The sequence below is a fragment of the Chenopodium album genome, chromosome 15 (genome assembly GCF_948465745.1).
Source record: "Chenopodium album chromosome 15, dcCheAlbu1.1, whole genome shotgun sequence".
Lineage (NCBI taxonomy): Eukaryota > Viridiplantae > Streptophyta > Magnoliopsida > Caryophyllales > Amaranthaceae > Chenopodium > Chenopodium album.
The window spans coordinates 39337470-39363852 of NC_137848.1; the positions used below are offsets into that span (position 1 = coordinate 39337470).

General features: G+C 35.3%; 1 protein-coding gene across 5 annotated transcripts in view; it reads left to right on the forward strand.

The window, feature by feature from the left end:
* Window positions 1–715: 715 nt before the first annotated feature.
* The window catches only part of LOC145583138 (uncharacterized), a 29113-nt gene continuing 3445 nt past the window's right edge, over window positions 716–26383 (forward strand). The window contains exons 1-17 of one of the 5 annotated variants that reach the window (XM_081640295.1): window positions 716–1142; window positions 1334–1392; window positions 2661–2742; window positions 2949–3016; window positions 3267–3336; window positions 4118–4199; window positions 4654–4718; window positions 5694–6683; window positions 6774–6836; window positions 6917–6963; window positions 7161–7206; window positions 7296–7375; window positions 7557–7670; window positions 8132–8213; window positions 22434–22559; window positions 22718–22798; window positions 25727–26033. In XM_081640295.1, the coding sequence (XP_081496421.1) occupies window positions 822–1142; window positions 1334–1392; window positions 2661–2742; window positions 2949–3016; window positions 3267–3336; window positions 4118–4199; window positions 4654–4718; window positions 5694–6683; window positions 6774–6836; window positions 6917–6963; window positions 7161–7206; window positions 7296–7375; window positions 7557–7670; window positions 8132–8213; window positions 22434–22559; window positions 22718–22798; window positions 25727–25813 (2463 nt within the window). In that variant the 5' untranslated portion in view covers window positions 716–821 and the 3' untranslated portion in view covers window positions 25814–26033. Of the gene's footprint in view, window positions 1143–1333; window positions 1393–2348; window positions 2435–2660; window positions 2747–2948; window positions 3017–3266; window positions 3337–4117; window positions 4200–4653; window positions 4719–5693; window positions 6684–6773; window positions 6837–6916; window positions 6964–7160; window positions 7207–7295; window positions 7376–7556; window positions 7671–8131; window positions 8214–22433; window positions 22560–22717; window positions 22799–25726; window positions 26034–26098; window positions 26225–26383 lie in introns of those variants that run through there. The other 4 variants (XM_081640294.1, XM_081640297.1, XM_081640296.1 and 1 more) reach the window with 4 other exon arrangements.

The following is a 26383-nucleotide window of genomic DNA, read 5'->3' on the forward strand; positions in this document are numbered from 1 at the left end:
ATTAAATAATATACAACGTACAACAAATAAAATAATAAATTTTGACACATAATAATATTATTAGGGGGGGCAAACTTAATAATATATGTCTTTATTTTTATTTTTTTGAATGGATTTAATAGTGAGGTATTTCTTTATAAAATGTAGAAATGTGAAAAAAACAATAAGATAAAGTATTATTAAAAATAATGAAAATATTAAAAAAAAAAATAATATCTAAAAAAATTTTAGGGGCAAGCTTTAAACCTAAGACCTCCAAAATCAATTCTTTACTCTATAACCAACTCAACCATTGTACATTTAACATAAATATTGCTACCAATTAGTTGTTGGTGTAATGGTGATTGAAACTACACTTGGTAAGGAGGACCCATATTCGATCCCCCGCAAAAACAATCGGGAGGGGACTGGAACCTAACTATCCAAAACTGATCCCCGAATCCGAATTAGCCCATAGGCCATGCTAGCCCCCTTAATTCTGCCGCTGGATTATTACTAAATAATCAGATTGAATTATTTGTACACATTCCGTGTATACAGACCAGTTTATGTAAAAAGATATTAAATGTAGTTAAAGGGGAGGGTATTAGATCTTTCCAACTCCTTCCGGGCACCGGATCCAAAACCGAGCCGAGCGGGCATGCTGGCAGCACCATCATCTCTCATTCTCCTCTCGGACATTCAACTTTTACACTTTTTGGCGCAAACACTCTCTTTCAAGTTTTTCTTAACTAAAGGAATAAAATAAACCTCACTCTTGTTTTTTGACCGTTACGCTAATCAATTTTGTGGCTCTCACTCTCTCACCTCCATTGTCAGCCATGACTGCTGCTTCCTTACACCTCCGTTTCCTTCACTATCCATTTTCTCTCTCCTTCAAACTCCAACGCAATCGATCGATCTCAGTTTCTAAACTTCCTCGATTTCAACTTCAGCCTCTTTTTCCTTCTACTAAAATTAGGGTTTTTGGTTCCGATTTTGGGAATTTTAGAGCGCGAAATTGCACTCTGTATTGTTCTTGCAAATCGAATTTGCACGTTGACAAGGTCGAGATTGTGGAGGAAATTGAGCGTCCTGCGTTTGATATTAATCTTGCGGTCATATTAGCCGGTTTCGCTTTCGAAGCTTATACTTCTCCTTCTGTAATTTTCTTCCATTTATATCATTATATTTGTTTGTTACATCATTTTTGATTAGGAATTTTGCAGTTATACGAAGTACAATATTTGTTAAGTTGAGTAAGTTTGATTAGGTAGTTTTGGATAAGATGCATTTGAAATTCCAATTTTGGAGAGGAATGTTTAATTTGATTGAACATTTTTATGTTGTGTAGGATAATGTTGGACGACGGGAAACAGATGGTGCTGGTTGTACGACGGTTTATCTTTCCGAGTGCGTGATCATTTTCTCGAGTTTATTATTGTGTGATTGTTTTATAAGAGATTAATTGCTTGAATGATTGCTCATATTAGGTTCCGTTCTCTTCACCTTATAAAAATAATATTAAGTAAAAATTAAGTAAAAATAATTTCAGTTCAATAAAAATAAGTTCACTTCAGTAAAATTAATTTCAGTTCAATAAAAATAATTTCAGTTCAATAAATTTCAGTTTTCTTAAAGAAGACTTATAATAGAAAATCAGTAAAAATAATTCAGTTCAGCAAAAATAATTTCACTTCAGTAAAATTAATTTAAGTTCAGTAAAATAATTTAAGTTCAGCAAATATAATTTTGTTTCAGTGAAAATAATCCCCTTTCATCAAAAATAAGGTGAAGAGAACGGGGCCTTAGTCAATTGTTAACTCTATCCTCAAGGAGATGATATTTCCTATTGTTTTAATGTTAATTTATGCCCAATTTTCTTCACCCTAATTTTTGCCTAAGTAAAATAATTTTTGTTGAAGTTAAATTATTTTTAGTGAATTGAAATTATTTTTACTGAATTGAAATTATTTTTACCGATTTCCTATTATATTTTCTCTTTAAAGTTACTTTATTGATTAAATATTATGACTTCGTATTATTATACTGAACTAAAAACTGAATATTATTATTATTTTTTTTTAAATTGAAGAGAACAGGGCCTTAGACTAGTCCGCTACTCTCTTTGTTTTTACTTATGGTCTTATTGTCGGTGTCATTTATATTGTTATTGTTACCATTCTCAATCTCTCTTGTGACTTTAGCGTCGGTTTCATTCATTTATTGTCTAGTATCTATCTCACTAATTCATGATTGTTGCACAGTGGTTTCATTCTCAACTTTTGTAGGATTTCTTGTTGTTTTAACAAGGTTTTGGTGTTAGAAAACTATTGTAGTAATGTTTTTTTTTTTTTTTTTTTTTGAAGCACCATTGCGTTGAGAATGGCTTAAATATTATGAATTGAAGGCACAAATAGACTTGTTGAGTGAGGAAGTATATTGGTGAATTAAAGTACTTTTCTGATTACTTAAAAGCAGTTTTCTCCATGTTACCATTTTATTTTGGTGTAGTACTGTATATGGGTTCAAACTGCATATGAAAGAGCCAATTATCTTCACTTTTTTTAGGATAATACCCTTGCAACAATTTATGCATTATAAATGAACAACTCACAAGAAATAGGAAAAAGATTTACTTTGGTTAAATAACTGAAATGTAAGAAATTTCATAATTGCAGATCATTTGTTCGGGAAATATATGATGGGCAGTTGTTCATAAAGTTGAAGAAAGGTTGTACTCTACCAGCCATGGATCCATGGGTTTGTAATCTTCTGATCACTTCTGCTTTAATTTGTGACTTTGGCTAATCTGTGAATTATTAATATGTATTACAAATTCCATGTTTAATTTTTTTTAATGTACTATGTGCCTTTTCCGTTAGCTTTATGTTTCTTTTTTGGTTTTTGGATAATATTTTCTTCATACTTCATTCCCCGCCTCTTTCAACACATTTGTTTTATGCCAGGGAACTAGCGATCCATATGTTGTCATGGAGTTTGACGGTCAAGTGCTCAAGAGCAAAACAAAATGGGGGTAGGTCAATTCCTTTCCAAATGATCTCTTTTATTCTGCAGCGCAAATTTCTAATAGCGTCATCTTTTCAGATATGGGAGTTGGTGAACTGTTGCTATTGATTTAATGCTTCTTTTAGAATGCAACACCTGGATTGATATGTATGAAAGAACATATACCACTAATACTACAAATATTAATGATTAATGGCCTTTATATATGACTACTTGTTTGAGAACTTTAATTTTATTCTGCTTTTTGATGTTTTCAGCACAAAAGATCCAACATGGAACGAGGAATTTGTTGTAAATATCAAGCTTTCACCCAATGCATTTCTCCAGGTAAAATTACACTGAAGATCAATTTACTGTGTTTGATACTTGAAGCTGCCTTAATAAAAATATGTAGGGATAATGTTGAACAACCTTGCTGGAATCATTGCAATCTGGCTAAATAATTGATATTAACTACTCTTTTAAGATGTTTGTAGATAAATATTATCTACTTGAGTGTCCAGCATCAGGTTTTCTCAAACTTATATAAAGTTATAATTTAGGTGACTTCTTTTGCTGCTTGCACCTCTTACTCCAGCAGAATGCATCAAACTTTTGATAGCCGTGTAAAGTATACAAATTTGTCTACTTTAACCCATGTGGGTCAACCCTTTAGCTTCTTCTCATATAGCATTACATCTTATCAACTTTATTCTCTTCTCATGGAAATGAATAAGTTCTATGATGATCAATGGATATCACCTGGTTGTTTGCCAGTGAAGTATCCGAGGAGTTGTATGAGGGACTAGTTTAGTTCATAAATTGGTAGATCGTTAAAGTGGCTGCATGCGTCTCTTAGAAACATATATCTATTATCTATAAATTCCCCAACACACCAAACAAGGGATTAACTATATTTTTATGAATCCCAAATTTAATCCCCATCCCACTCTCTAACCCCGAATTCCCATTCCCACATTCCAAACACTATGATTTTGCATTCTGAGCAGTGATCACCAAAAAGTGGATAAATAAAACAATAAGTAAGATTTAGAAAGCTGTGCAAGTTTGTGGAAAGCTTTAGTATAATTCACTTATTTGCCTGTAACATTTGTTGTGAACTCTCTAGGTGGCAGCTTGGGATGCAAATCTTGTCACTCCACACAAGCGTATGGGAAACGCAGGCGTTGATCTAGAAGCCTTATGTGATGGTAAGAATATAACTCTAATTTGTTGTTCTTCTTTCCACAAGTTGGCTTTTATAATGCATTCATTTAAACTGTAGCTTGTCTGGCTCCACTTAAACTCTACATTGATTAGCATCATAGATTTTGAATTTTTTTCGAAAAGAAAATGTTTTCTGGCCGTAATATGCTATGTTTTGTTTGTTTGGAATTGCTTTTGTTTAATTTATTTGAATATAATGTTTGGGATTAAGGCTTTGTTGTTGAAAAAATTTGTCCAATTAGATCTGTCCCCATTACTAATGAACATTTAAGCATTAAAGGAATAACTCTCTCTTCTTTTCAACTACCAGTATGAAGTATCTGAGTGATTTTAAAGTGGTGTTGGAGGCAAATCTTTTTAATAGAAGAACCAATTTGAGAGTAAAGGATTGAGATTTACTTCATTTAGTGATGAGATGATAATAGTATATTTTGATAGGAAATTCACATGAGTTGCTGTTGGAATTGGAAGGCATAGGAGGTGGTGGAAAGATACAATTAGAGGTAAGTTTTAATTTTAGGAAGCAATTAAACAATGTGGTTGTAGAAAAAAATATACAGTAACGACTAGTTTTTGGCCACTGATATGAAAAGATTTACACCTTTTATTCAGTGTCTTAGTCATCATATCTATGTTCAACAATTCCAATCTTTTTTATTACCATTGTTGCTGTTAAATTATATATCAGGTTTAAATAATTCTGTACTGATGTAGTGAAATTTTACTTTATTGAATAGGAAAATGTCATATAGAAAAAGCCATAAAAATTGGACCTGATATTAAGAGCTTCTTTATTGCACTTGTGTGTACTGTGTTTTGCGTCATTTGCAAATTCAATGGTGGCCATTGTAGATGCCCTCTTTTATGAGATATTTCATTGTATACGCTGGTGGTAGGATACCCGTGCCTTAGATTGGAAAGCAGTGAAGCTGGTGGCTTTGGTGAAAACAAATATGCTTTCTCTGTGTTTCTTAGTTGTAATCTTGTCGCATAGCTTTACTTGCTAATAAAATTTAAGACTTTCACACTGAAATCATTTCATGTCTAGGATTTCCTGATCTCTATTGCTTCGATTTTGATGTTCATTGTTGTATGGATCACTTTAGGATAATCTTAATATGCCTGGTTTCCATGAACTTTTTTGTCTGTTAGAGTAGCTCTTGTAGAGTTTTAGTAGTTAATCAATTTAGGAGAGTAAGTAGAAATGATATCTAAAGGGGGAAGAACAGACATACTATGGGAAGAAGAAATATAAATTTTAATACGTAGCATTGAAAATATTTTAGAATGAAAGATTATCATTTCTGAAGCTTTTGCTTTTGGGTGTAATTAATTTTATGAAGGAATAACCTTTGGCTACTGTTTTACATGACTCTATAAATTTTTTCACCAACACTTTCCATAAGAGTCATATATGGACAAGATTTGAGTAGGATCAGTCCATTCAAGAACTTATTTTCACATGTCATTCTTTTCAGGTCAAATATAGGAGTTTTGGTGAAGTTGATGAAGATAAAAAGTGGTGGCAGATACCTTTTGTTTCTGAATTTCTTAGTCAAAAAGGTGTTGATTCAGCTATAAAAATGCTTGCTGGATCTGAAAGTGTGCCAGTACGCCAGTTTGTGCAATTTGCTTTTGGTCAGTTAAAATCTTTGAATGATTCATACTTGCATAAAGATTGGTTTTCAAGTATTGTTAAGCATGAGGCAGCTGAAGGGTCAAGTGAATCTTCTGGTAAGTCTGATGCACCATCATCATCAAACAGCCTCTCTGAAGGATCTTTGGAAAGTCCAAATTTCAGTGATGCAAACTATGCAGAGGATTTCTCATCAAATGATACTAGTGACACTACACAATCAAACATAGATTTTTGGAGAAGCTTTGCTGATGTTATCAATCAAAATGTGATTCAGAAAGTAGGGATCCCTGTTCCTGATAAAATGAAATGGGATGCTTTTGACTTAATAAAAAGTATGGGCTTTCAGTCACAGCAAGTGGCAGAAGCGGGCTATATTGAATCAGGGCTTGCAATTCCAGAAAAGGACTCTAGTGATGATTCTGGTGCGGATTTGAGCCCACTTAACATTGGCAAGATCCAGTCTTCACTTCCTGATATTAGGAAGGCAACTGAGGACATATTGAAGCAAACTGATTCTATTTTCAGTGCACTCATGCTTTTGTCTGCTGCTAGCCCTCAATTAGAGAAGGAATCACTGAATGGGGAGCATTCTGAAGATAAAAAAGACAGTTTACCAAAACAGAATGATGATGTCTCAGCTTCTTTGAAGAATGAAGGGCTTGCAGGTTTGGATGAAAAGAGAGCTGAAGAGACAAGGGCCCTTTTTTCAACTGCTGAAACTGCCATGGAAGCTTGGGCTATGCTCGCCACTGCATTAGGAAAGCCAAGTTTAATTAAATCAGATTTTGAGAAGCTCTGTTTTTTGGATAATTCAACTACAGATACACAGGTAATTTTTTGGCTCAAGCTTGCCAAGTAAATAGATTAGCACTCAGTATTGTATGATTTCCTGTGGATTTATAATCTTGAGAGGCTGCAGGTAGCAATTTGGCGGGATTGTACCAGGAAAAGATTAGTTGTTGCATTCAGGGGTACTGAACAAGTAGGTTGTTTACTAATAATTGCTCATGTTGAAGTGCATTGTATTTCTTGATTGAAATAATCTAACTGCTGAACTTTTAGGCAAGATGGAAGGACTTGCGGACTGATCTAATGCTAGCTCCTGCTGGGTAAAGTTTTTGATTAACATATTAGTGCCATTCTTCGAAGCGGTGCAGTGAAGTGGGGTTTTGTGTGTGTCTCTGTTTGATATTTAGCTGTTCATGTCCTCTCATCTTGTGAATTGATGGTGTTTTTTCATGGAGGGTTTGTGACTGTCAGTATGAATGCATTTGAGATGATTAATTTCAAAATGCTGTTCTTACAGGTTAAATCCTGAAAGAATTGGTGGAGATTTTAAGGAAGAAGTTCAAGTATGACTCATTTTTAATTTCTTGCTGTTAGATGGTTGCCTGATCTTCTGATCATTCCATATTTTGCTATTGTTGAATGGTCAATTCAGGTTCATAGCGGATTTCTGAGTGCATATGATTCAGTTAGAACCAGAATTATGGCTCTGATCAAGAAAGCTGTTGGTATCATGTAAGTCATTCAAAAACGTCTTCATCTTAATGTCTAATTGCTAAAAGGGGAATTAAAATTATTTATTCATCTTCTTAGTCAGTTGCTTGTTTCTGTCTGTGGTACACATGCGACTCATAGCTATGTAAGCAAGATTGCAGTGATGTTCCTCAGGTTTATACGATTATTCAATGTGATGCAGGGATGATGATGAACAACCACAAAATAAATGGCATATTTATTGCACTGGTCATAGTCTTGGTGGTGCTTTAGCAACTTTACTTTCTCTCGAGCTTTCATCAACTCAATTGGCAAAGTGAGTTCACTCTTTTTATGCTATATGCTTTGTGAAGGCCATGTATCCATGGTATCATAGATGCCGGTATTTCACAAGATGGCATGCTGGAAGATTTTTATTGAATTTGATGATAGATCATATGGTGTTTGAGTGGTTTGTTAATACATAATGGCAATTCTGATCACCGGATATTAACTACTAGTAACTTAGACTTGTCTCAATTTTCATAAAAATAATGTGGACACATTCTTCTTACTTTGGATAGTGCTTCTAACTGAAAAACTAATTTAGAGGATGACCATCTCATTTGGATGCTAGCTTGTATTATTTTAAGGATGTTGAAGTGCTCTTGCTGATGTTACTTAAAATCTTGAGTAATAACTCCTTTCAACTAATTGCCATAGAGAACTAGCATTTTACCTGTTGAATATCTTCATAATCTAGTATGTTAAAATTTCACTATTATTTTTTTGCTCTAGAAATGGGGCTATATCTGTTACTATGTACAACTTTGGATCTCCTAGAGTCGGAAATAAAAGATTTGCAGAAGCTTACAATGAGGTATACTTTTTTGTTTCTTCCCTTTGTTCACTATAATATTCATATATTATTCCGCTGTATACTTTAATTACTTTCATGTTTGGATGTTCCAATATGATTTTTTATTTTTTACATCTTATTACCTTTTTAGTTATTTACAGTTCTATATTATCTCTTCTCCTTCTTCTTTAACAATGTAGATTGTTGCTATATGGTGTAATCAGATTTTATCTTTTTCTTCTTTGTTAACTTGTTATGTTCATTAGCTCTCTCTTGCAAGGTTTTTTTGTGAGAGCTAGAACTGTTAAGAAGAGTTATGCTAGTAATGGTAATGGGAAAAAGAACAAGGGTAAGTCTACCACCGAACCCTAATCGTATAAGACTTGTAATTAAGTTGCATCAAGGACTACTTTAAATCGGACTGTTAGAAGTGGCAAAATAAACAATTGGGAGATGGTGTTAGTAAACACTTTTAGGGGAAGGAACCTCAAACTACCATTGAATCCACTTTTATTGACACCAATAATGATAGTGGTGCATTGGTTGCCAACTTGCCACTCATGGGAAAGTCAAGGGTAAAGATGAATGGATTTTGGATTCAGGTTGCTCCAACAAGTATCTTTATAGTTCCTAGAGGAGTATAATGAGGTAATGTCACCATAGGAATTTATGCTTAATGAGCTTGTAAATCGATCATCGGATAATTAAACACTGTGAAAGACTTGTACTACTGAACAAGAAGTATATGGAAAAAAAAGGATCATATCCGTAGGGAATGACAACACAAATTTGCAAAACAATTACAAGCTAACTCGATCATAAGACTGGCTACAAGACAACTAAATTAAACTAAGGGAATTACTATGGGAAACAAATGCTAGGGATATATTGGATATGAATTTACCAAGCCAATGAAATAACAAATTGGGTAAAACATAATTACAAATGGGTGATCGGATGGGAAACTCAATAATGCCTTCTTTCAAAGCTACAAATTAAGCAATTCCTAAACCAACTAACAAGGTTAGGTAGCAAGGTCCAAACAATTAGGAGTGAGTTTCTAATTCGATTTTATCATAAAGCATGATTCACAAATAAGGCCTTATTTACTTCACCTTAGTTTTGTTGAACTTAAATTATTTTTACGAAATTGAAATTATTTATGCTGAACGAAAATTATTTTTACTGAATTGAAATTAATTTTTTTTTAACTAAACTGAAATTATTTATGCTGAAATGAATTAAAATAGAGTTGGCAATCTTTATCATATAATAAAATAGAATTTTAATTATATAAAAACTATAATTTTAAATATTAATAAAATCATATATTACATAGTGCTGGTGCCTTTTCTCTCCATTCTTTTTTGGTCCCCTAAACATCAACTTTATTGTTGGCTCGACCATTGTACTCCTCTAGTGTATCTTCTTTGGTATCTCTGCTACTTGTTCGAGCATTGTTGATATGTCGTGTTGTGGCGAGGGTGGATGTAGGGGTGGCAATATCATCCAAACCCGATGGATAATCGTCCACACGATCCAAATATATAGATGAAAACCTGAACTCAAGCGGGTGACGGATGGATGATGGATGGATCGGGTGACGAATCGGGTCAGATTCGGATGATGATACATCCAACCCATCACCCTACCCATCCATCCACCCGTTAAATTTATATATAAAAAGAATATTTTTTTTAATAATTTAATGTCTATTGTAATGTTAGGAATTGGCATTTGTTTTTAATTTAGTAAAAAGGAACAAGTATTAAAAAGATGTATCAAAGTTTAAATAAATTGATCACTTTTTTTTTTTCAAATCTTGATTTTAATTATGAAAGTGCAAAGTTGTATTTATATATTTATTTCACCCGATCCACCCGATTCATCCATGGACGATCCACCCGATTCATCCATGGATGACGGATGGATTGGATGTGGATGAAGGAAAATTAGGTGATGGATGGGTGAATGGGTCACATGATGGATGGATTGTTGGTGGATGGAGGCGGATGAAGCATCACCTAACCCACCTCTGACCCATTGGCATCTTTACTTTGATGTTGCCAGCTCATTGGGTTTTATCACCTGCTTCTCTAGTGCGAGCTTGTTTCTTTGATGTTACCTTCTTCTATCGTTTCATCACTTGCATTGCCGACACATGTTGGACCTCTAGTTATTCAGCGACTACTAATCTCATAGCGCCTATTTGATAGACGACAAGTAGGTTTGCACGTTATCGTTGCTAGTCTCTTTGCTCCTCCCTTTCTCATTTGGGGCCTCCTTTACGGACATGGATGACAATTTCATTTGAAACTTGTGAATCTCTTCTTTATGCTTGCACTCCTACCATTTGTGTGAGTCTCGCCAAAGTCTGCAGTTAAGAGACCTTGTGTTTCCCGAAGGCCTTGGAGGTTCCGGAGTTATGGGAGGGGTCGATGTGGAGCATCACCTCATCCACTTCTTTGGTACCTCTCAAACTTTTTGGACGATACTCGGTAGCCTAACTTTGGAGCCGGGCTATTGTAGCACATGGACATTTCACTTGAATCATTCTCGGATCGGCTCGACTTCCCGACAGAGTAGTCCATCAATCTCTCAGCACACATGGCAGCGGTGAGGGTATCAACTTTCTGCCTCATAATCTCTCGTTATGCCCATCCTTTCAACCCATTGACAAAGTTAAATATACGATCTTTCTCATTCATGTTAATGATGTCCAACAACATTATTGATAAGTACTCCTTTACATCGTTGGGAAGAGAGAAAAGGTTGTAAGGGTGAATCGAAGAGAAAAGAGGGAGAGCAAGATTTGCTACTTCAAGTAAGCCACAAGTATCCATTAAATCCGAGCATTCTAGTTATAGTGACTTTAGTGGAGACTCACTCCACTAGAATCACCAAGGGCTTGTGAAAAAAAGAAGAAGAAAAAACCAAGGAAATTATAGGAATGAAATCAAGATTGAAGGATTGAAGAAGAAGCTAAGTATTTTCATACTTTAGTCGGTATAATTTCCCACTCTACTTCACTTTCCCTCTTAAACCTTAGGGTTTTTCTTCGAATGTCCCTAATTTTTGTTTATTTCATATAAATTGTGTGATTAATTGCATGGTTTGTTGAAGAGAAACAATTATTGTTGATTATTGAGAATTGTGAGTGAAATTTTGTGAATGTTTTTTGGAATAGGTGTTGTGATTGAAAATTGCTTATGGTGAACTTGTGAACTTGATTTGTGAAAATTGGTGAAATTGATATTATTTGTGAAATAGTGTGTTGGGAGAAATTGTTTGGTTGTGTTGTATATATATTGTGAAAAAGGGGGTTTGAAGTTAAGGGGGTGTGTGGTGATGTTGGTTGTTGTTAAGTGAGTTTCTTGAGTAACAATCCCCTAATTAAAAAATTGAAAAAGCTTTTTGGAGGAGGTAAAAAGAGAAACCCAAATGAACCTAAACCATCCCCAACTCCTTCACAACAAGACAATCCTAACCCACCACCACCCATAAGACCCCATGACCGAAATAAAAAACCACATAGTAACCTTTTTAAGAGAAAAATTCTTCCAACTCGTATCCATCACAAAGAATCAATGGAGCTACTAGGGATCGATGAAGGAATAAGAAGAGTAGCCAACAATTTCGGGTGGCTAAACTTCTTGAATCTTAAAGGAAGAAATGTATGCTTCCTTAACTCTTGAATTCCTTTCATCGGTCACTATGAAGCGCATAAATATTGAGGGTGAGCCATTAAAATGTGAAATAAAGTTTTGGATGTTCAGGGAAGGTCCTAACTTTTACTAGGTTGAATGAAATCTTCACATCGCCCACCTCAAACCAAGTGTATGACTTCAATGGTACTTACTTTTCTTGCTACAAGGAGCAAGTGTGGTGGAAAACCAATACGGGTTATCCCAATTTCACGACTCGATCTAACCATGCTAGCCACATTATCCATCTTGTGCTTCGAATCTTCATGAGAATCATGGGCTATGCTTGTTTCTCTAAGTAAGACTTAGGGAAACTAAAAAAAGAGGAGATCTAATGCCTCTTCATAGCCTCAAGATTCGAAGACAAAGTGGAAGGAAACGTGAGCATGGGATACATGTTCGTTTAGAGATGTATAGACATGAGGTTGAAAGGATAGATGAATGGCGAGATTAAATGTGGGGGAATGATTTCAATTATAACGGGGAACTTAGGATTTGGTACCTTTCTAGACCAAATGGTCCTGGTCCATGGCTCCAACTTGCTTGACATCAAAGGGATTTTATGATATGAAGTTCCTTGTTGAAATCCCGAGCTAGGTACCTCGCTTTAGTTGGAAGGTCAATGGGAGGGATTATTGCACACTCCCAAATGTTGCGGTCATTAACTCTGTGGGAGACACGTGGCACGTGCCACGTGATCAACTCCCACAAGTGATGACCACCTTAACAAGGATGTACCTATACCTCGTCATTTCGTACATCCTCCATTCCACGATCTAGGGGAGATGGTTCATCCTCCTCTTCCACATGTCTCCTACGGAGTTAATGACCGCGAAATTTGGGAGTGTGCAATAATCCCTCCCATTGACCTTCCAACTAAAGCGACGGACCTAGCTCGGAATTTCAAACAGAAACTTCATATCATAAAGTCCCTTGATGTAAAGCAAGTATGGATCAGGACCATTTGGTCTAGAAAGGCACCAAATCGTGAGTTCCTCGCTATAATTGAAATCATTCCCCCACTTTAATCTCACCGTTCATCTCTCCTTTCAACCTCATGTCTATACATCTCTTAACGAACATGTATCCTGTGTTTACGTTTCCTTCCACATTGCCTTCGAATCTTGAGGCTATGAAGAGGCATTGGATCTCCTCTTTTGTTAGTTTCCCTAAGTCTTGTTTAGAGAAATAAACATAGCCCATGATTCTCATGAAAATTCGAAGCACGGGGTGGATAATGTGGCTAGCATGGCTAGACCTTATCGTGAAACTGGGATACCCCGCATTGGTGTTCCACCACCCTTGCTCCTCATAGCTAGAAAAGTAAGTACCATTGAAGTCATACACTTGGTTTGTGGTGGGCCATGTTAAGATTTCAGTCAATCTAGTTAAAGTTAGAACCTTTTCAGTTCTCGATATTAAACATCCTAAACGTTAATTCTCATTCTAATGGCTCACCCTCAATATTTATGCGCTTCATTGTGACCGATGAAAGAAATTCAAGAGTTAAGGAAGCATACGTTTCTTCCTTAAGATTTAAGAAGTTTAGCCAACTGAAATTGTTGACTACTCTTCTTATTTCTTCATCGATCCCTAGTAACTCCATTGATTCTTTATGATAGATACATGTTGGAAGAATTTTTTGCTTTAAAAGGTCACTGTGTGCTTTTTTCTTTCAGTCATGGATCCTTATAGGTGGTGGTGGGTCAGAATTGTCTTGTTGTGAAGAAGTTGGGGATGGTTGAGGTTCATTTGGGTTTCTCTTTTTACCTCCTCTAAAAAGCTTTTTCATTTTTTTAATTAGGGGATGGTTACTAAAGATACTCACTTAACATTGCACACACCCTTAACTTCAAACTCCCGTAAAATCCAAATACTTGTTTCACAATATAATACAACAGAACCAAACAATTTCTCCTTACACAGAATTTCACAAATAATATTAATTTCACCCAATTTTCACACAAATCACAACACCACTATTCACAACTTCCTTTGAATCCATCGTCTTCTTCATTTTTCTCTTTGCCTTTCCTTTCCTCTTCTTCTTGGAAGCTTTAGTGTCATCCCTTCATCCTTATGAGCCTCGGGCTCACCTTCTTCAGTCAATGTCTCGAGTCAAGCAAGAATGGCAATCACCTCATCAAACCTATTCACTACTTGTTTTGACTCATGAACATAAAAAAAGGGTTAGTGGCACAAAGCATTCTCAAGTCATGCAAATCATTATCACTAAAAGAGCATTTAAGGTCATGCAATCTTTCATAGGGGGTGGGGTCAATGGTAAGGCAAAATTCATCATCACCCACGTTTAATGTGAGCTTTCCTTCCCTTACATCTATAATTGTACCACTCGTTGCCAAGGAAGGTCGTACTGGGATGATAGGGGTGAGGGCATCTTCATTGTCTACCTTAAGTGGGACATCTTAAACTTTACCCTTAGGGAATTTGGTAGATCAATTGGCAAGTTGAAGAGTGACATTGGTGGGTACCAAACCACCTATGCCAAGCTTCTCATAAACCGAAAGAGGCATCAAACTCACACTAGCTCCTAGATCACATAGGCCATTTTCAAAAGAAATGTTCTTTATAGAGCAAGGAATAGAGAAACTTTCGGGGTCTTTTAGTTTAGTGGGTGAGTTCGGTTAAGCTCACCGTGGTGGACTCACTCATGACAACCATTTCATCCTCTCTGACTTAGACACCTCCAAAATTATTTCTCTTCCTTAACCTCCTCATTCTCATTCTCTTTTTGCAAACTCGTGGGTGGAGTCTCTTCTATGGTAGTCCCACATCTAGTCATAATTGCATTACAATGTTCTCTAGGATCAATGGCTTGACTAGGCAAAAAAGTGCTAGAAGTGTTACTCTTAAGCGCACTAACTACTTGAGTTAACTGGGTTTGTTGCATCTTGTTATGGATTTGCATTTGCTTGATACTCTCCTAGTCTCCTCTAAGTCATTGGTTTTCTTTGTTTGCATGTTAACAAATTTTTCCATGGTGGTTTCTAGACTCAACTTAAGAGGGGAAGCTTGAATTTGGAGAGGTAGTTGAGGGATAGGAGCAAGGGGTGGTCTATTTCCTCCATTAAAACCGGGTGGGTTATTTTTAGAAGAATATTGACCCCTTTGATGTTACTTATTGTCATTTTGATAGTTTGCTTGGTTATTTGACACATAGTTACCAATCTTGGTTTTTATAATTTTCTTGGTTGTTATTTTAAACAATCCTTTGGCCACTGTATTGACCTTGACCATTTCCTTAGGTTTGACACCCTTTCCAACCAAAGTTTAGGTGATGTTTCCATCCCTCATTATAAGTGTTGGAATAAGGGTCATATCTAGGATTGGTTTGACCATTATTGATTGTATTAACTTGTTCCATAGGAGGAGATGGGAAGCATAAATTATTTAGTAAATAACACTTGGAAGTCACATGATCATCACCTCCACACATATCACAAGACATCATTTGTATTGAAACATTTTCATTAGATGAACTAGATATATGTGAATTTTGACGTGGGAAGTGGAAAGGGAAGAGGATTGCAATTGATTAAACTTAGAAGACAAGGCATCTAATTTTGAATTAATCATATTAATAGTCTTTACCTCCTACCTTCCTCCCTTCTTGGAAATGCTTCTCTCGTTGGGAATCCAATCGATGTAGTTTTAAACTACATCTACTATGATTTTGAGCGCTTCCGTTAGTGGTTTGTTCATGATTGGTCTTTCCGATGCCCCATCCAATAATGTGCGATCTGCTCTCAAGAAAAATCAAGAGACCCCTAGAGAACCCATGGAGTAAAAGCTATGTTACTCGGATATGGCATTTTTGCCGTTATACCCGGGTCAATACGACCCGATTATGAAATCCGGTCCGGACACGTCACTTGGCTCTCGGGTACAGCAAGGTTGTCTTGAAAAGGTTTTCCATGGCAGAGAGGAAGTCAGGAAGATACACCATGAAGAAGGGAAGCTTATAGAGAGAAGCAGAAAACACTAATTGAAGCCCTTGGATGAAGATGAAGGATTTTCTTTTTATTTTTTAACCTTTATTTGAAAAACTATGTGGTTTCCCAAGAGTGTACAGTACATTTATTATTTTAAAAATAAACTTTGTGGTTTCGCAAGAGTGTACTGTACATTTAATTTTTTTAAAAAACTGTGGTTTCCAAGGTAAACTTTTTTGTACTGTACAAAGATGGTAAAATTTTTTTTTTTTAAGGATAAAATGGCTTTGTGTACTCATTCCTATTTGTTTTACTCCGTAATTATTAACAAGCTTCCTCAAGATTTTAAACTTAGTTAAACAATAAGGTGTATGTTGTATGTATCAGTTTATGTAATCAATTTTAATGATTATGTTTAACTTTGTTGTACTAATTATCCGATTTTTTTTTCTTAAAATAATTATTGCCGTATCCATACCCGAGTCCAAAGTTAAGACGGTGTTCCCGTGTCCTAAACTTTTGAAAATGACGTATCGGACACTCGAATCCGTACCAATATCGGATACCCGTACCCGTGTTAATGTAACATAGAGTAAAAGCCAATCCTCCATGCGATGGTGTTGGCATTGTTGTTAGTAGTGCTTAAATCTCTCTTAAGCATCATAAAGGGACTCGTTGGGATCTTGTTGGAAGTTTGATATTTTAGTCCTTAATAAAGCCGTTTTCCCGAGAGGGATGAACCTCCCAAGAAACGTTGAAGTTACCTCATTTCATGTGTTCAATGACTTTGGAGACAACCTATCAATCACTTGCCTTGCCCGTAAGAGGAAACTTGAACATGCTCAACAAAAAGTACTTCGGAGTCACCCCATTTACCTTTACGGTACTACAATATCGTGTGAATGGCTTGAGATGCGCAATGGGATCCTCATGTATTGCCTCGAAGAATTGGTGACCCTCTATCAAGGTGATAAGGGCGGGTCTTATCTCAAAATTATTTGCTTCGGTGGTGGGAGTAGCAATCCCACTTACTTCTTTATAAGGTGGAGGAACACCAAACTCTCTTAAGATTTTATTTGGAAGAGCCATTTAAAATTGATGGAGAGGTAAAGAAGTTAGAAAATTAACCCTTGGTGATCCTAGTGGAGTGGTGTCTCTACTAAAGTCACTAGAACTAGAATGCTAGCCAGATTCGATGAATACTTGTTGTTCACTTGAAGTAGCAATACATGCGCTCTCCCTCTTTTCTCTTCGATTTGCCCTTAAGATTCAACGGCACAAGAGGTAGTGCTCTAAAGCTGCGTTTGGGCATAAAACAAAGAGAATTTGATAGGAGATTAGTAGGTTAGTCAAAGAATAAAGAAAAATAAAGCTATAAAATTGAACTAGTCTCACATATTCCATAAGTAACTAAATGCTCAACGCCATTCCCCGACAACGGCACCGATTTGATAGATTGTAATCGGTCATTGGACAAACACCCTAAAGCCAAACACTATTTCTATCAAAACCAACCGAAGACAAGTTTAGGGTAAGTAAAGGATTGTATCCACAAGGAATGGGTATGAGTACACTAAGAATATGAAACGATTGTAATCTAATTTGGTCATAAATTGGGGTTTTGAATACTAGAGGGAAATGGGAATTGACACCAACTAAACCAATAGATCAATACAATAGGCAAACATGAACACAAATTGGGTGATAGAAAGGGCACTCGACATTGTCTTCTTTCGAAACCACAACACTAAGCATTCTTAAACCAAACTCAACTAACATGATAGGCCAACCAAGATTCAACGATGGGAAGTAGACTACTAACTTGGGTTTGTATTTCGATCTGTTCGAGAAAGCAATAAGGCATATGTAATTGGGGATTTATCATCTAATTTTTGCAACTAAGACTACAACATCATCTAAGCAAGGAGTCGTAATGAAGATAGAAATTCGGTACAATCATACAAGAAAAGGGTCACAACTAGACCTCATCTTTCAATGCAAGCATAGAAGTGAAAACATGAGCAATAAGTGGCCATCCAATTACACACAATTCTTTAATAATCAATCAACAACCCGAAGTGAACATGTAAGAACAAATATCAATCAACCCATGGCCTTGTTGGTTCTTCACCTAACCTCTAGCTAAGAAACTATTTACTAATAACAATTTCTAAATTCAACATTAATCTAACAATTTGAGAGAAGTACTAAGAATAAAGTAGATTGAACATGCAACAACAAATAATCAAGATTAGAGAAGAAATTAACAACTCTAAGTAATTAAAAACAGAAAATAAAGAGTAAGAGATAGAGGAAAGAGATAACTAATGAAGCTTCAAAATTCAGGAATTGTTGAAATTAAGAACATAAACTTCAATTAATCTACTACAATGGTTGAGTTTTGAGAGAAACTAAGCTAATTAAATAGAGTTCTAAGAAATTAAGGGCCTAAGAAGTCTAAAAGGGAATAAGATCCCAAAAAATGAAGCCGAGGGGGGTATTTATATTCCCAAGAATTACATTGTAAAATTTGTCAAAAAACAGGTTTCAGAGCGCCCGCTCCTCAATAGCACAACAGGCAGAAGTTGAAGAAATAGAGAGGAGTGCCTGCTCGTCATACAGTGTGCGCCCGCCCATCTCTAAATTCTTTGATGGCAGGAAGGAGGAGGGCCCTCTCCTCGGGGGTTGCATGCCCACTCTTGTTGTTCATTGCTTGCACTAAGGTTCTTTATTACCTTGGCTTAATCCTCAATTTGTCTTTGCACCTACAAAACATGAGAGAACACACAAAGAGGGACGGAAATACCAAAAGCTATAATTATAAACAAAAGGAGTTAGAAAGGGATTAAAGTATGGGAAAAGACTACAAAATCGTGTTAAAAAGGTCACGATAAGTGGATAAATAAATACTAGGAACTCTTGCAACTTCTTAGCATCAAAGTTTGTGTTGTTTCTTAGAGTTCATTCCTGAACTCTGCCCATGTTTGTATCTTAACTCTTCTTGCTTTGATGTCTACGTGCTTGGTGCGCCACCGAAGCTTAGCATCTTTAGACATTTACATGATCGCAGTATCTACCTTCTAGTCGTCACCCAATTGACATATGCAAAAATACTGCTCCATGTCGAAGTGGAAGTTATCAACTTTTTGCCATCTCTAGCGCCGCACCAATACCATTGACATCTTTGCCTACAATGCGCATCAGGGTATCACATTTTTTTAGTGCTTCATCGGCTTGTCCTTGAGCAAAGTTCAATTGCTCGCGGCGCGCAACTCAGTCCTCCATCAAATTCATAATTTGTTCGGGGCATAATTACTTCAAGTTGGGACCATCGATCTGCCTGGGCCTTGAGCCACAAAAGTCTTTCTTCTAAATCCATCTTGGTGTAGACCTCTTTGGTGCCTATACGGGTGTTTTACTACGAGGTTTGGACCTATGATACCAACTGTCACGGTCTGGGATTCGGCGCGCTCTTGCCTTTTGGCGGCAAGGGCGCAAGCCATGTGTGGAAATGGGGCTTTTGAGCACAAAGAAACACAAGTGAGCAATTAAATCTTAAGGGCGCTAGCGTCCATTCGCACTTCTTAACTTTCATTGTTTGGATATATGCAGACTGCCCATGCTAGTGCGGGTGGTGTGACAACCGATAATTCAAAGCGGGCACAAGCGGGTCCGAACCATGAGTTCTTAGTGCATCAAGTTAGTGGGGAGGGAAGCTAATAAGCAAGTAAGACACGATATCTATAAAATTCTAATAACAAACAAAGCAAAGCAACATCAGAAGGCTTTTTTATTTCATTCAATCATTCACCTTCTAAAGAGCTTTATTTAGCATTTACATAGAATCCCTAGTAAACACTACAACGGCAGTAACATAATAAATGCATTTAAAACCTAGAAAACTTAAAGTAAACTCTAAGAAAGCATTAAAAGGGCACCTAATACATAAAAAGGAGGTTGGATCCTAACACTTTGGCTTGTAATGCGGATATAAAGAAGGCAAACGGTTACAAATGGGGGGTAACAATGCCAAACTAAACAACAGTCTTATATACAACAACAAAAAAAACCAACTCCTATGAAGATAAAATGAAAAATTTCCTTAATTAATTTAAACAAACTGTTTAAGTCACTTTCTAAGATTCACAATGCAAGTTCTTGATGCAGATGGCTTCGACGAGAAATAGTAAATCACACATGAATTGTGTAGAGGCGAGGCCTCAATCAGTAGACGTTAGCACATCACTAGGGAAAGCTACACCATCCTATCCCAATCCTCCAACCCAAAATTATGCATTTTCTAAGAGGTTTTCCCTTACTAGCTACAATAAATTGGCTTCTAAGCTCAACCAAAGACACCCATCCATTCTCAAACTTTCATAGTTAAGGAATAAAACTAAATCTAATCATCCATTCATTAATATCATCATAGGGGAGCAATTAAAACAAAGAACTATACTAACAAAAACTACATGAAAAGGTAAATATGTTTAGATTTTATTATTTGTATAGGGCTTTAGATTTTGAAGAAAGCAATTTAAATTTTTGGGGTTTGGATTAAAAGGGAGCATAATTCATCAAATCATCAACCAATCAAACTCATCAATGTCATCAAATCAAACGATCAACCAGATCAAATCAACTCACACAAGGCAACTAACTTAACCAAAGCATCTTAATTAATCAAGCCATGCGGAAAAATAATTTCTGTAATGCACATGTATAAGGGTGAGAAGTAAGGTTATCTGCATCATAATGCAATAGTTTTAGGCTAAGTAGGCCATAAAATCAGGAAAAAGACCAAACACCAACCTAAAGTAGGCAAACTTTAGCTTGATTAAACGGCAAATCAAAACCAATGAACCACTTTCAAAAGACTCATCAAAGCCTTCATATCCAACATTCCACATTCAATCAAAAGACTCATCAAAGCCTTCATATCCAACATTCCACATTCAATCAAAAGACTCATCAAAGCCTTCATATCCAACATTCCACATTCAATCATAACAAAACTCATGAAAAACTTGCAAAAGGAGTAAAACAATGAACTACAAATATATTACGAGGCACACATAATAATGTATAAAAATGAAGTTATTCGAGGTAAGAGAATGCTAGTGAGACTGAAATGAGCTTTCTAGTCACTTTGTGTGACTTGTGGAACTACCTTTTGTTATTTGAAAGATAACTAACAAAAAAAATAAGAAAATTCTATGACCATTGACTAAGTACCCCAATTCTAACATGTAACGCAATCCGGGGAATAGATCTCTAATTAGTTACAAAGATGACAAAAATTATAATTTCAATAAGTATAACATATGAGCAAAAGGTGCAAGGAAAAACCTACCATGTGTTATTATGTTTCCTCACAAAAGCAGGAAAATCAAATTACTATTTTATTTTAGTTATTTCTTTCATATTCTCAAAGTCAATCATTAAAGACGTCCAACCTTTCTGTATTATTTGCTAATACATGCTTCTCTTAATTTATAATATTTCAAAACTCAATATTATCAAAGGACACTAAGTTGCCCGGAGGTCATTATATCACTATGGGATAAAAGCAAGCTCCACAACAACAACAACAACTACAACAACAACAAAGCCTTAGTCCTAAAAGGATAAAAGCAAGCTTCATAACATAAACTTTATAATCCATATCTGTTTTAAGCAAAAATTTAACCTTCTGTTCCACTTTTATACGCCACAGGTTTTAGAGTACTATAAATGATGATTTGATTCTTAGTATCTTAACTAGGGGCTTGTTGTCAACATTTGTATAAATTATAAAGGATGATTATTAATATTCTTATTTTTTTTTTAGTGAAGTGCTTAAACAGACTACTAGCTTGATGTGGCCTATAACGAGGACATTAAATATGTTTTTAATGGTATCATTTTGGCTGGATAGAAGTTCAGACTGTATATATCTCTATCTTGCACTATAAAGGCATTGTATGTTACGCATAACTAGCCTATTAACTAATTCAAGCAGTCTGATGTATCTTATTATTACTTGCTGATGATGAATTCATGGTGATTATTAGTTAGCAGCATCCTCTCATTTTCTAGTCTGTTCCTTTTCTCTACTCTGAAACTCCTGGTGTCTGCTAACAAAACATTGACTTCAGCTGGATATAATTTCTCTCCCTCAAATTAAAAAAATAAAAAAAGTGAATACATTTCATACAAGTTTTTTCAATACTATAAATAATACTTCCTCCGTTATTTTTTTTTAGTTGACACTGTTTGACTTTTACGCTATTCACACAACACGCTTTGATTTGCTTTTGTGGTTTATAGATATGATAAAACATATTCATGTGAGATCTTGTTTGAATCGTTTCAATATATGTTTTATTAATATCCACTTTTTATAATTTTACAATGTTGATAATTAGAGATATTAATTGTTAAAAATATGCGTTGGCAAGCGTGGCAAGCGTGATAATGGAAAGGTGTCAACTAAAAAAAAACAGAGGAAGTATATGTTTAGAGTTTTACATTATAAATTGTTAGTCTGCTGCCATCTGAGTTCCGACTGATGTTCTTGTACATTGTTGACATTATCTTTGTAGAGAGTGAAAGATAGCTGGAGGGTGGTGAACCACAGAGACATTATACCAACTGTCCCTCGCTTGATGGGTTATTGTCATGTGGCTCAGCCTATATATTTGACTGCTGGAAATCAGGAGAATGCTCCAGTACGTTCATATACTGTTTAAGTTCTACAGATTTTTTTTGTAGGCAGGAGATGCTTTCCTTTTACACACTTCACACCATTTTACATGTAAAATATGACTGCTAGCGTTCAGGCATCATTATTGGTTATATGATTGTTCATATGTATGCAACATTTCAGGAACATGTCAAGCTTTCTGGAGATGGCTATCAAGGGGATGTGATTGGGGAAGCAACACCTGATGTTTTAGTCAGTGAATTTGTATGTTCTGTTTTATCTCTCGCCTTTACTTAATTTTTACTTTTTCAAATTTTGTTTGTTTATTTGTATTTACTAGATAAATAAAAATTTCAATGCATGGGGTTATACTGTAATAAATTGTAGAATAATCATACTAACTTCATAAAAAGTGTGAAACCGAAGGTATTTTTTGTTCATTTGCCCAATTTTCGCTCATTTGGAGATCTGATGAGTAAAACATATCAAATTAGTAAGGGAAAAAAAAAAAAAAAAAAAAAACCTCAGGTGCACCTAAATTTTTCATGATATAATTATTCCTCTTCTTAATCCCCTAAAATTCTGTAGATTGCATAAGTATATGAATAATGGATCTTATTTTTAGTTTGAGCTATCAATGGTATGAATATTGTAAATCTTCAAAATATGTAGAAAAATTTATACTTGGACACCGTGATATAATTCATGCTATTCATTTATGGAAAACCTTTTGGTTTATCTTGATGTACTCCATGTTATTCATTTATGGAAAAGCTTTCTAAACTCTATCTATTTATATAAAATTAATATCTACAACATTTTATTTCCCAGAAACTCTACATGTCCCATATTTTCCTGATGCTCTTAAAAAGCGTTTAGGATGGTTCAAACTTCAAAGATAAGGTTTATGTAGCAATCGCAGTGCTGCAGGAAAGGAAGTGATGTGTCAATCACAGAACATGCCATGATGCAAATTTGATTTTAATAAAGTCATTTAGGATCTATAATAATTATATGCTATTAGTGTAGACTATAAGAGGCTTAGGTCATGTATCTCTGTTTAGATATTAACTTTAAAGTGAAATACGGAATGTAATATTCAATCGAGGGTATTTTGGGGTCGGGATGTTTGACTTGGATGAGGTCTTTTTATTTTTATTTTTAATACACATGAACCAGATTATTTTTGGTTTGTCAATTTAAAATACTTTACAAAACAACCCATTTGAAACAACGTGGTCACATTTTGGCATGTGAGTGGTGAGTCTTAGTCTTATGTGACACTCTCAATGTTCCCATTACCACCATTCCTAAATTTTTTTAACACTTTCCCCACTAGTCTGTTCCTTAAAGCTCTTTACGCTTTTGCTTTATCTGTTTTTTGCAAACCCATTTACTACCTTACTTCCCTTTGCACTTTTTCATTCACTCTCTCTTTTCATCCACCCACCTTTTTTTTTATCCATCCATTCACCATGTCAACTACATTATCTCCAGGCCAATTGCCTAAATTCTTGTGAGAATAGTAAATGTCGAAATAAAATAGGAATGGAGGTAGTACATATTCGAATCTTTGGTGTTAAATATGAAATATGTTGAAATATATATGGTACTATTTTTCATAAGAATGATGATAAATGCAGAAATCAGAATTTGAGTAATAAAGTTACTAAAAGCTATAAAAAAAATTAAAAAAAAAAAATAAAAAAGAAATTTGAAGTTGAAGTTGAAGGATAAAAGAGGAAAGTTGTAGACGCCTATTAAAGTTTAGGATGCATCCCCCATCCTTTCTTTGCAAATATATGGTGAATGTGAAGTTTTATAGAAGCTAAACTGCTCCCTTTAATAATTCATTAGATGCTGGATCTGGATTGATTCCCAGGTCTGCAGTGCCTACTCTCATTTCCCCCCTTTGAAGCATCAGGTCACACAGGTGGAAACTAACAAAAATTGTCATCTTGCAATAGTCATAAAAGTTAAGGTGTCACCCAACAACTAACAGATTAAGGTGGGGTCTTGGTTGGATATTGGATGCAAAGCTTGGTCTATTTCCTAGTTTCATGTTAGTAATATCTCAGGGATGAAACAAACACATGACAAGATCAGATCAGACTTCAGGTAGCCCTTTTGCCTACTCTACAATATTAATCCGATAACAATTAGTTATTAGCCCTTTAGCCTACATACGACAAGGTTGTATTATGGGTACAAACTCCATTTCCTCTGGCAATCTGGCATGGAATTGAAATAAGCTGGAGTTATTACACAAGAGAAATCAAATTCTTTGGTTCCAGCTCATCTAGGGCACAGAATTGAACTACTTAGTGACTAGAATCAGAAGCAAACCCAATGGGCTACTTTTTTATTTTATTTTTTATTTTTAACTGATCTATCTTTTCGTCCATTCTCCAGCACCCAAATGGCTCTCGGTTCTTGAGAATGGTTGGGAGATGAAGCAATAGTTTAAAGAGCTTCTTGAAACTTTTTAAGCATCCTATAAAGGCAATGAGAAGGAATTTGGAGGACAGGGAAAGGAAAATCAGGGAGAATTAGGGGTCTCTTGTATTTCCTGTTTGGCTATGGAATGGGAAGAGATTAGGGAAGAGATCTGAAGGATCAATATTCCTTTTGTTATTTAAATTAACCATATCCTTCTATTATTGGAAAGGTTTGTAAGTAAAAATGCAAATTCTCCCCTTCCCTTCCTTCATCTCACTTACCCTTCCCCTCCCCTTTCCACCGTAACTGCTATCCAAACATGGCATTAGTTGAGACATGGGAAATCTTAGTATATGATTATGTTTATGCAGTTCAATATTTCTCAAAAATACATACCTAAACAATTAATGTTTTTTCTGAAAAAAAATGCGTCTAACATAACATGACAATGAATGCCAGTGATTGCTCCAGACACTTGCTTAGGTCATTCCACAAGTTATGTACCAGTCTTGTGGCATCTTTTGTTTCTACTAATTATAATCAGAACACTTTGTAACTAGAGTAGGAAACTACAAAAGTTAGAATCAGCTGTTTTGGTTCTGCAAACTATTATTTACTGCACTCAATTTTTTGCATTGCTTCTGTGTATGCCAGTATATGCCCAGTACCCTTTACAACTGGATTCTATGTGTATTAACTTTAAAACCATTCTGTTATTTCATTGTTGACTTTAGATTGTAAACATTTGTCCAGTATTTTAGGTACATCTCAGATAGTTGGTATGATTTATGTGGATCAGCACAAGCAGATTGCCAACTTGCCAAGTACCATTTATGTTAGCAACATGGAATCTGAACTTATATTTAATTTACTAGTATTACTTATATTTAATTTACTAGTATTCTTCTTCAGCAATTTAGTAAACATATCTCTGATTTGTATAGCATTTAATTCATTTATTTTTAATTTTTTACGGTATATATTGATTGCAGTTATTATTACAAAATCCATCTTAACCCAATATTCTTTTGTTTGTATATTGATCAATTTCTTTTATTCCCACCCCCCCCCCCCCCCCTCCCTCTTTTTTTTTTTTTTTTTTTTTTTTTTTTGCATATTATGCAGATGAAAGGTGAGAAAGAATTAGTGGACAGGATACTGCAGACGGAGATAAATATTTTCCGGGCCATTAGAGATGGAAGCGCATTGATGCAACATATGGAGGATTTCTACTATATCTCATTGCTGGAGGTAGTTTCTTTGCTGAGCACTTTAATTGTTGTAGATTAGTCTACTATGGATCTATACTCAAGTTGTGTCACTTGTGTGAGTTCAACTGAAAGGGAGGTTATATTTGGTGTGTGTAATGTGTTAGTTGCTTAGAGGTTTTGATTGTTCATACCAGAAGAG